This window comes from Solanum pennellii, chromosome 6, assembly GCF_001406875.1.
Source record: "Solanum pennellii chromosome 6, SPENNV200".
Lineage (NCBI taxonomy): Eukaryota > Viridiplantae > Streptophyta > Magnoliopsida > Solanales > Solanaceae > Solanum > Solanum pennellii.
The window spans coordinates 59,981,563-59,993,755 of NC_028642.1; the positions used below are offsets into that span (position 1 = coordinate 59,981,563).

The following is a 12,193-nucleotide window of genomic DNA, read 5'->3' on the forward strand; positions in this document are numbered from 1 at the left end:
GATTGAAAAAGAGGTCATTTCATTCAGAGAAGTTGGGGCCAGGGGCACTTGATAATCGCTTTTTAGCAGTTGAGACTCATGTGCCCACACTCAATTCACAATTATATGTGACCAGTGAAATAACCTTTAAAAATAGACTTTTGTGATCTAATTGTTTGTTGTTATTTGGTATAACGTGATCAATGAAATGAAATGGATGATGATATATCTAAATTTACATTTTAGCCTAGATAAAAATTTAATGGTTTCTTTTCATTTATCTTATACTTAATTAATAATTTATACAAAATATTGAGTTGAAAGGTTACAGTACATGTTTTTACAAAACTACTTAAACAAACGTTTGCAATGTCTTTGCAAATTTTGAAACAGATATTGAGTTGAATTCTCATTTTCTTAATTTGTTCTTTTTGGCAAAAAATTAGCAAATTATTAGCTTCAACAAATGAGCTAATTAATCAGACATGACACATATGCCTTAATTTGGGGACAAACAAAGTTCATTGGCTCTTTTTGGGAAATGATACCCTAGAGGTGACACTAATCTAATAAATTGCAAATCATAATTAATTAGAAATGAGTCCTCGCTGAGAATATAGCTAGCTGCCTCCTAATTTGTAGTCCACTAGTCCCTAATAATTATGACTGGGTGGTAAGTAACTCTTTTTTTAACGAGTGATTTAGAAAATAATTTATCTTTTAAAAGTGAAATTTTTCAATGTATATTTGAATTAATCAGATTTTAAATATGACCTAGAAAAAAAAATGGTCCACCAAATCAAAGATGATCATGTTCCGACAAAAACAAATTCAACATTGTGCAACAATCTCTCCTATTACAATTAATATTTCTATGTAAATATACATATATAATATCTTGATAAAGTACTTTTTATTAAATAAAGCTTCATAACCTCTACAACATTGCTAATTATATGAAATTCTACTTGCGCTATTGAACAAGATCAGAGCTAGGGGACGACACGTGAGAATACTCATAATAATAACTTAGGTAAATGAAAAATGAATTGTTATATAAGATAGAAAATATATGTTCTCATGGTTTGGGTAGTTTTTTTCCTCAGATAAAGACATAGCAAAAAAGATATTCATAAAATCTTTTAGATCAAAACAAATAATGTGAAATTGCAAGTAGTCAAGTCCCACAAAGTAAATGGTTAGTTGATCTGCATTTTACATTTCATTATTGATCGTTTCCTTTTGCGGCTATTTAATTCCCTTTCCCAAAACTCTACGCTTAGTACTTTATAGATTCTTATTTATTTAAATACATAAGTATTTAAATTTGTAATCACTGATGTACTATTGACTATAGTATTGTGATATTTTATTTTGATCACCTTGTAATACTATTCTGAATTTTCATATTCAATCAAGGCAGTATAGGGGATAAAATGCACAAATCATATCTTTTTTTTAGATAACAATATAATTAATGGAATAAGATATTGCAATTATACTTTTACTCGATGATAATATTGTAAGGGGGATAAAACGTCACAATTATAATTAAGGGAATGAAATATCACAATCATATCATGTGCAATATTTGATTAATATAGTATTATATTGATTTTTCTACAACTTTTTTGTGGTCACAACACCATAATTAATGAGAAGATATTAAGATTTCCCCTAAAATATCTTTCAAAAATCTCCAACCTACGTATTAGGAAAAGGAAAACATATTTGGGCCAATAATGGACCAATAGTTACCAGTAGGACAAGGCCCAACAATTAGCAGACCCAAATTATTATAGGAAAAATTACGCAACAAAACAAAACTTATACTATTTAATTACTTATCATAGCTATAGTTTGCTATAATTACCACTCACGACTAATATTATACATTAATTAGGTGGGATGATTTTGAATTTGTATAATTAGTCATGTTTGTATATGTAAAATTCGTTTGAATATACAAATACATATGCATAATATACAATTATTTTAACCTATATAATATACGATTCACCTCTCTTCCCTCTCTATCTCGCCTCTCTCCTCCCTCTCCAAATCTCGCTCGCCTCTATCATCCATATAGCATGTAGCTACAAATTGTAATTATCAAACTATAGATATGGAGAGTAATTAATTATTTTTAAGTGGCTATATGTGAAAGTTTCTCCAAATTATATCAACTCTGGGCCCAAACATGCCCATCTTTTCTCCACACCAAATACACTTAATGGGCCGGTCTGGTTTCATTTAGGCAGAGGCCCATGTTTTCTTTTAATTGCATCTTCTTCCTTCTTTATTCGTTTTATCTCATCGACGGATGATGGTTGAAGAGAATTTCTTAGCATAGCATTTTTGAGTGAATTTATATTCGATTGCACAAAGCATAATATTTCTTAAGTTGACTTATAATAACAAACAACTCTATAATGAAAATAGGGTAATATACTTACTATAACTGATGAAATTGTATCTCTACTGTATCTTTTTTTTTATGTATGTATTTGTTTCATTTATATCCAAGATATGTTTGTGCTATAGGATTTGTTGCACCTATTTAATAGGGTTAAATGTCCTGCACATTTATATTTGGGATCTTGATAATTTAATTGAATTAGGTAGTGTGGGAAACTTGTGTTGTATTTTACCAACAGGGTCAGCAATTAGGTGTGATTGAACTAGCCATTGAACAATATACCCATAAAACATGTGCAATTAATGTCCTTATGGTCCTACTCTTGTCTTGGCAAACGAAGTGTGTGGTCCAACAATCAAGTGTTTGCCCTTTGCCTTTATTTTTTCTTTTCACATAGTAATAAATAAATTAGGTTTTTTCATATTTCTTAAAGATTAAAAGAAGTTTTATATCTGGCGTTTACACTAAAGGAGATTTATTATTTACTATATATATATAAAAAAAAATAAAAACTACCCTCATATATACATTGTGATTTTCCAAGAAAAGGAGGTTGGGGCTCCGCTCCTCTCCCACGCACTTGGTGTATGCATCAGACTAATAAATACATGACATCATAAGATTATTTGCCTAACTATGGTTAGGTAATGCATTCTTAATTCATATGTCGGTGCAACATTAAATTGATTTGTTGCATAAATGGAATCCGTGCAAGTCCTTTTCCTTGTTATAAATGTACATGGGTCAATCGAGTTCTAGTGAATATGACTTTCAAGAAGAAATTAACCAGCTGTTGTAGTAGCACTTTCAGCGGGGGCTTTTCTTTTACCATTAGGATCCTATTGAGAAATTCTTTTATTTGAAACGAGTGTTTACATCAAATCAATTGGCTATATAACTTTCAATTTCGAAAAAAGTAAGTAATATATATCATTTTACTATAACTTAATTGACAAGATTGCAGAAAAATAGAAAGTGCGGCTTCGGCAAAACCCAAAATTTTGGTCCTAAACCTTCTTTTTTTTACGACAAAATTCATTTAATTTGTAGACATTAAGTACTCATACAACTTCAATTCCTGAATTGTACATATAAATTTTTTCCCCCAAGTAGGGTCGGCATGTGAATGTTTTGGCTTTGCATGCACAGTGACATTTTCATTTTATTAGCTGTACAGCCCATGAAAATGAACGAGTAGATTTTTTTTTTTTAAATAGTTGTGGTGTCTGACCAACTTTCTCGCACTTCAACTTGATTAATTCCATGAGATACTTATCACGTTTCACCAGACACTAGCAATAGATATTAGGTAACACTGTTGGCTAAGTATAGGACAAATGATGGGAAAATCAAAGGGTATATATTATGTTGTCGTCATTGTAGTAGATCTTTTGCTTTCTGTAAATTCTCTAGTATAGGGAGCTCGAAGTAGAATAAATAGATGCATGGGATATTCAAAGAGTTATAGTCACGGGATCTCTAATTACATCAGTTAAAAGTATCCTTTACTGACTTGACTTGGTAAGAATGCCTTCTTCAATGAACTATTGGTAACTTCTAGCCAGAGAGGCCAAATGAGCTCTTAAATGAGTCACGTAGTTTGGGGATGATCACACGTGCTTTGTAGCTACCCTCAAGGGGTGGGGCTGGATTAGGTCAGTAGACAGTTGTGTATCGCCTGGCTTCTCCTTTTGCATAAAAAGTACTCCCTCCGTTTAAAGAAGAATGACCTAGTTTAACTTAGAACGGAATTTAAAAAAAAAAAAAGACATTTTAATCTTATGATTCTAAACTAAAGTTATATCAAATGTATCAAAATGCACTTAAATCTTGTGATCTTATATATGTCACGCGGAAAATTAAAGTGTTGTAAAAAAAAAGATCATTTTATTTGAAACAGACTAAAAAAAAATAATCATTTTTTTTAAACGAAGGGAGTAGTACTTAGTATGTACTCTTGTCCTAAAATATTTCTTGCAATTTTTTCCCTCTAAAATATATGTAGACTCTATCCGCTCTAAACTTCATTTGCAAAATTACATGGAGTATATGTAATGAAATTTAACTCTGATCCCTCTAAGTTTTCGCTCATGTTAAAGCCACACTCTGGAATGCATCGGGACTTGTGGTTGTGTATTGCGTATGGCTGAAAAACAAAAACGGGGATAACACAAGCTAAGGTGAATAGTCAAGTGTTAGAAACTGCATTTGTGTCGGCACTCAACTTACATAGTTTAGTTAGATTAGACTGTACAAATGACAACTAGACCAGATAGTTTAGTTAGACTGTACAAATGACAACTAGACCAGAGCCGAAGCATACAATGCAAAATAACTCCCAAGTTAAAAACATTACAGATTTGCAATATAAACAATGTTTGCAGCATTGTTGGCAAACATAATAATACAGGAGAGATAACATAATTTGGGGCAACAAAAATTAAGTGGAAAAAAAGCCTTATCACGCTCTACCTGTCAATTCAATGACGGATTCATGCACAAGCTCTGCCAGCAACTCCCTTTCAATTTCCGTTCCTACATTGTCTATCTCTAACCTCAAATGTTGAAGCCAACCCTTCCCCACAACCTCCTTCATCACCAGTCCATCTACCACCAGGCTGTTTCCGTCCTCATCATCATCACCAGAGAGACATTTCACCTCACTAGAAAACCATTCCTTCATTCGGGTCCAGACCTGGTCCACCAATATCAATTTGGCTCCTTCTGGGAGATTATTACTGACCCCATTATGGGGTATGGCTCTTTGGCAAGTGTCTGGCCCATATCCTGCGATTTCCATCAATGCAGCATTTACACAATCAAACACAAGTTTTCGCGTTGATCTCCTTTGTCTTCGCCTGGCTTCGTGTAGTGTATTCTTCTCATTCAGATCGACATACTTTTCTCTTAGAGAAGGATCCAAAGGGCTTTCAGTCGAATGCCACATCAATAAGAAGGCATCTGATTGCACTTCATCAAGGCCAGCCACCGTTAATAATGTTTGAACAAAAGAGAACCATTCTTTTTCTTCTTCCTCTGTCCGCCAAGTGGATAAGGATGGTCTTAAAGGAACTGAACTGGCCGTATCTATGAAGGAATCGTTCCATGACAGAGTACGAGCAATTGATCCTATTGGAGGAGATTTGTCAATCAGATTGCACCTTATAGGGTCAACAGACAACTCACCACCTGTTAGATTTGATCCAAACAAAAAAAAGGTCAAACTAGAAGTTGCACATATAGCACATCATCAAAAACAAAAGGGAAAAATAGAGCTTTAGGTGTCACTATTTACATGATTTACCATGATGATCTGGCTTCGTCCTGCCAAAGGATATACATGCTGGATGTTCATCCTCTTCAAACGTTGTATCCAAAGCAGATATTGGACTAGGTTCGTCCTGGCTCTCACATTGATTTTCCAAGGGCAAAGATTTTGATACAAATAGGCCAACCTGCTAAAAGTACAACATAAATGAGCTTTGAATTTCTTTGTAAGCAGTCAATTTGTGAAATAGTCATATAAATCCTATTACAGCTGGTGCAACAGATTGCCCCCATAAATTGATAAAACCTCTTTAACAGTAATCACAAAAGAGGAAGAAAAAAAAGGTATGCAAGAAATTACAAGGAGACAAATCAAAAGTTGAGAGAACTCCTGTTGCCTACTTTACGGGAGACAGATGATAACCATCAAAACATAAGAACCAAAAAGTGGAAATAACTGATTTTTGTTTTGGTAACCGTCAAATTAAATGAACAGAAAATAGAACCAAACTGATTTCCCCTAATTAGTCCCATAAAACCACACTAAGGTATCACCTAAAAAGTGTTTCTTGAAAGAGGTAAGTACTTTACCTCAGGAGAAATTATGCCTTGCTCCCCAAACGAATTCTGGGAAACTAGTTTGCCTGGTGATTTATGAAGATCAGCTGACGAGAACTCACGTCCCAGATCAACTTTTGCAGGACAATATGAAGACTTAACGCCAGACTGCAATTCATTGTTGGATTGCAGATGGCGTCCGCTGTCTTTGCTTGGTTTTCTGTTCCTTGAGAACAACAGATTTTTCAGTGACAATTTTGTGCTTCTTGGTTTTGTTGTCTCTTCAGGAAGGTTGGGTTTTCCTGTCTCGTGACCTGGAACATCTGCATTCAACAGCGTACCGAATTCAGTCGAAGATACAGGAACAGATTTAGACCTCAAGAGGTTCCTTGGTGACTCATCAATGCCTTCATCACAATTGGAATTATTCATCAAGTTGGAATATGAAGTTCCAGGCTCTTCTTTGCTAATCTCCTGCTCCATTCCTCCAGCATGCTTTGTGTCAGAAAGAGCAAGCATCTCACCTAATGTACTGGACCTTCTTCGAAGATGTCTTTGTTCCGGAAAACTTCCATTAGAGGACACCATTGCCCATCTCTCCGAAAGTCGCTTCTTGGCTTCTCTAGAAACCGAAGATTCTGGGGAATAAGATGCACGGCTCAAGGAGGAGCAGGAATAAGGCTCGACAAATCTATTAATGTAATCCCAGGAGTGCCTAGAAACTGGTGATATGACTTCTGAATCACTGAGATTTCCTGCAACATACTCATTTTCGGACTTGTTAAATGAACTTTCATCACCAATGTAGCCATTGGAAGACATAGAAGAAAACAAGGCTTCATCCCTTCTGTGTCCACCAAGGTTTTCATGCATCTTCTGTGATAAGGCCACTTCTCCTGAATCCTGAGCTTCATTATCCTCTATGTTTACATACTTCATTTCAGCTTCTGATACTCTTGGTGATGCTGATGGTGGAGAACTTGCAGCCCTGCAGTTGCGTGTCTTGGTAAGACTTGGTTTCAACACCACAATCCTTGTCGGCTGAGCAGGATTTTCATCAATATTCCACCCTGGTGCAGGAGGGGAAACCAGACAATGGCTTTCGTCTACCCTGTTTCCCTGACCCACCCGGGTGGCTCTCTTCATCTCTTTTTCATTTTTGTTTCCTGATTCACCAAATCTACAATTATCCACCATCTTTGTTGGTCTAAGAACAGTTATTCGTTTTGTCTCAGGAGGAGGAGGTACGGATTTCAACTTTTGTAACTGCTGCGAAAACATTGGATTGGGTTCTTGCAGAAACTTGAGAAATAAATCTGTGTTGGAACTTAAAACGTCCAATGCTTCTTGGAATTCCTTAGACTGGCGAAGATTTCCATCTATAGATAAGCATTTAGCTTCAATGAACTTCTGACGAACAAAAGCTACCTTCTTGTCAATACTGGTTTCGTCATGTCTTGCCTTTTGGGGAGATTTGCTTCTCACACAGTTTATCTTTGTGGGTTGCTGCCAAACTTCATAGACATCTTTATATTCATTCTCTTCTGGGCATTGATGAAATTCCTGATGCATTTCTTCCATCAAAGATCCGTTTTCGTGCGGGCAATAACTGAAAGAGGAATCAGTATGAGATCGAGAATGACCTCCAAAATGACTTTGTGTGGCTGAAACAGACTTCCGAGTTGGAAAAGCATCAAGGCCCATCAACTTGGCAACAAGACTAGGTGGGTTCTGACTAGAATCTATTTCCTTGGACATTTCCTGGGCTATAAGCATCTTCATTGGTGTTCCATTTGGTTTCCTGTTTGAACTGTTTCTCTTCAAATCTGAAACAATCTGTATGCACCATATCTGAGTATTAGTACTAAAGCCAAATTCTACAAAACCCAGCTCATCTTGCTTCCTTAATAAATATCATCTAGAGATAGTCTGAAAATATACCATTTTTTCCTCTATTTGATTCCTAGAAGGATACATCCTGACAACATCTGATTGGCTCCTCGAAAGAGAGCCTGCAGTAAGATAGACCAAGTCAACACAAAGACTCAATTGTACGGTTAGAAGATTCAAAAACAATAGAACCAAATACTCAAATATCATCCATATGAGTTCAAACACGTTCAACTGTTCTTGCAGGAGGTCTTTATTCTATGCAAATGAAAAAAGCTCCAGATGGAGGCAGTCATATTTCATAAACAGCTAACCCATACATCATATATCATTTTAAAACTTGGTAGGTGATTAGTCTTCGGCAAACAATACTATTTATGCACCGTTCCCAAGTTTGGAGAGTCAACTTCACAAAAATGTTCTAATAAACACTCTTCATCACAAAAAGAAAAAAAGAAGATGAAGAAGGTCTAACCAGAACAATAGTGATGTTTTTTACCTACAACACTTTCATTAACCCAGAGTGTCTTGTTTATGAGGTTCTCAATAAAGAGTTCAAAAATCAAAGATTGGACGAACACTAAGGAAAAATATATAGCAAAGAAGTTCATTCTCACCATGTGGTTTATCTGTAAGAAGCTTGTTTCCTGCCACCCCAGAATTTAAATCGAAAAGGTTCACCATTCGTCCCAAGCATCCTGGAAAAGGTTTATCAAGATTGCAATTTTTGCCATTCTGAAACCCATTCATCTCACCACCTGATACACACAAAATTAACCATGTAAATTAACCTGAGACACACAAAATTAACCACAGTGCTGCATCAATCCTTCTCTCATGAAACATTAATATCCAAAGAGCTGAAAATTAAATCCGAAATACTTTTAATTTTCCATATGCCAAATAAATAGGGAGGTGTTCAAGTCAGCAAACACAATACAACCATGTAACATTGAAGCCGCGAGTAGCAGGTACTCTGAACAAATTAGGAGAGAACAAGAACTTAAAGGACAAGCTTACAGGCATCATGCAGAAAATCCAGAAGAGATAAGTAAGATGATTTAATGTTATCAACAAACTATAGTAATCAAATCATAGAGAAAATCTAATATCAGACAATTCACCCCCTCATTCTGCTACATCTAAAACAAGAAATAGATCTTCATGCTTCAGATATTCATGCCAATATGTGAAGCTACAAAAGATGCATTTTCTCCAACAACAGCTTCGCAGCAAATTGAGGGAGAATTATTAAAACCATTAAATAGGAATTTGGAAAAATAGCTCCCGGGTAGGGGAGCTACTCCTATATGATGCTGCAATCGCGTTATTGATGTATTTCTAACAATTATTTTTGAAATATATAATTTTTCCTTTAAATAGATGGAATTCAATGAATTGACCAAGATAAACAAATGACAAAAAAAATAGCTTATTCAACAATTTGTTGCATACATTACACTATTAAGACCTAGATTATACAGCTAGAAAATACACAAAAATCCATATGAAACTTCAGATCAACCAAAAGCAAAAATCATAACAAAAGCACTAAAAGGGATTTTTTTAAATAACGAAAATAGCCAACAAACCAATCAGAGTAAAATTACTAGTGAACGCTGAAATAAAATAAGACAGGAAATGACAAGCATAAACAGCAAAACCTGAAAAGGCAAAAATCCGGAAAAAAAAAAGAAAGAAGAGAACACGAAATTACGAGAAAGAGAAAAAAACAAAGAAAATCTAATTCGAATTACCTTAGAAAAGATAGATCGGAAGATAGTATAAAAATGGCAACTGAAAATGAGAACACTTCCACTTCTGCTAAAAAAACTTCAATCAACGAAATGCAGGACCACTTGACAATGCCACCGCCGCAGGTTTCACACAGTAGGTGAAAAATAACTTAGAAAAGCTCAAAATGTGGACACAGATCTACCTGTCATTTCACGGCAACGAAGTGTCCGGAAACTGAAAATTAACATTCCGGTGGAGAACTCGCCGGAGAGCCTTCATCAGCTCACACCGATCACGTTAATAGAGAGAGTAGAGAGAGGAAGTGAAGTAAAAAGTTTGTGTGGATTAATAACAACACAAAATGAAAAAAGATATACTTCATTTGTAAATACAATAAAATTGACCTGACAAGAAAAGATCCTTATGGTTTGGGATAATTGTATTTCGACCCCACTTTTTAATTATTTCTATCAAAATTGCCCCCACATAAAACGCGGCTTGTATAGAGCTGGTAAGTATTAACAGATGCACCGTCGAAGGGTTGTTGAATTTGTAAATTACACTTGCGGGTACTAATACATAAATTATTATGTAAAATATAATTATTTACGTATTAATTATTTCATTATTTAACAAAAATAAAATTATATATAAATTATTTTACAATTTCATATATATATTATTATAGATGTTTCTAAATTACACTATCAAATATCATACTAACTTATAATCTTATCAACAATAAACATATAATTATTTATGTAAAATTTAACACATATATAATATTTTTTCTAATCGATTATCAAACGATCCCTTATTGCATCATCAATTTAATAACTTTTTTTTGAATTTAATGTTATGGCCAATTTGGTAGCAACAACATTTAGATTTCAGGTAAGTGAATCCATCAATTTAATGCATTGAATACTAATACAATTAGGTGTATGCATGATTATGAGATAACTTTCACATTTATTTTCTCATTTTAGGAGCTTTAAATTAAGTATAATTTGATATTATGAAAATAAAATAATAATTTCAGTTTTAATGCTAAATTATATTATTTTGAAATGTCTACTAATACTTATTTAGTTTATAAAATCAATGTATAATTTATCTTTTTTATATATTTTATTTTTGCTATTAATATTTATGTGTCAAGTTAATAATAGACAACTATTTTTTATAGTTTAACTCAATATGAAATTACAAAAAAATACGAATTTTTTGGTAATGTATCAAAATTACGTTAAAAGGAGTATAATATTTATATTTGTTAAATAATTAAATATGTGATTCTTTTACGAATGGATAAAAAGATCATATAAATTAAGACATATGAAAGATAAATACTATACACTAATTGCTCATAGTTTGAACTTTGAATACAAATATACACATGTTATACATTTGTTTCTTATATATATTTTTTGAATAAACAACTACACTTTGCAAAAAAAGCCTTTTTTTTAGTAAACATCTTCCTCTTAAACGTTTTGTTTAAAAAGGGAATAAGACGAAGATGTGTACATTTATTTATTCACAATCAAGAGAATCTTTAACAGAAAAGAACAAAAAGATCTCCAATGCAAAGTTGAGGGATCAATAGTTGTAGTACGATTATAAAGTAGTAAAATATAAAGGCATAGTATAAAATAATGATGTGCATATAATAAAGTAGTTTTTCTATGATTAGTTTCATAATGAAGCTTTTTTGGCTCATTTGTCCATTGACTTTGACAACTCGATTGCAAAATCTTACATTAATAACTATTCATGACAGCTTTTTCAAGCATTATTATTCTACCAATTAAAGAGAAAAAGACACTTTTTTTCCTAAATAAAAAATAAAAAATCAACCAAATAAAGTGGATTTTTTAGGCTAATTTCCAAATGATGGTAGCTTTACTTGTTGGTCCAGATAAATCAAGACCATATATATAATTGGGCTATAAATCTCAAAAGAGAAACTTATGACCACAAACAACAAAAAGGGACCATATTAACGTATCTTAATATTTTATATAAAAAATTCATTTGTCTAATCATAATAATTTATAATTAATATTAATTATATAATAGTGAATATATTAATTACTAGTTAGAATTTATATAAAATTTCAATTTTTTTTATATATAATCATATTTTTACCTCGTAAAGACAAAAAATAATTTTCACAAAATCATCAATTTGATTATATATCACATATGATGAATAAGAAAGAAAAATGATATACATAAATAAAAAAGACATACAAATTATAAAGAAAGCATCACATAGCAATCAGACTAGCAAAGTTTTATGATAAAATAAAATTTTGTTTTTGGTTATAAGCTTCGATG

The 12,193-nt window shown here is 33.1% G+C and overlaps 1 protein-coding gene across 4 annotated transcripts; it reads right to left on the reverse strand.

Moving 5' to 3' along the window:
• Nucleotides 1-4,596: 4,596 nt before the first annotated feature.
• On the reverse strand, nt 4,597-10,219 carry LOC107023200. 4 transcript variants are annotated; one of them, XM_015223813.2, is made up of 6 exons: nt 9,871-10,219; nt 8,731-8,871; nt 8,165-8,235; nt 6,257-8,059; nt 5,703-5,856; nt 4,597-5,587 (listed from the first exon to the last, which is right to left on the reverse strand). In XM_015223813.2, the coding sequence occupies exons 2-6, from the start codon at nt 8,861-8,863 to the stop codon at nt 4,860-4,862; spliced, it is 2,889 nt and encodes a 962-aa protein (XP_015079299.1). In that variant the 5' UTR covers nt 8,864-8,871; nt 9,871-10,219; the 3' UTR covers nt 4,597-4,859. The 4 variants fall into 4 exon arrangements, with proteins under 4 accessions (XP_015079299.1, XP_015079297.1, XP_015079300.1 ...); XM_015223811.2 differs by having other exon boundaries at nt 5,694-5,856; XM_015223814.2 differs by having other exon boundaries at nt 5,703-5,853; nt 9,871-10,218.
• Nucleotides 10,220-12,193: the final 1,974 nt, after the last annotated feature.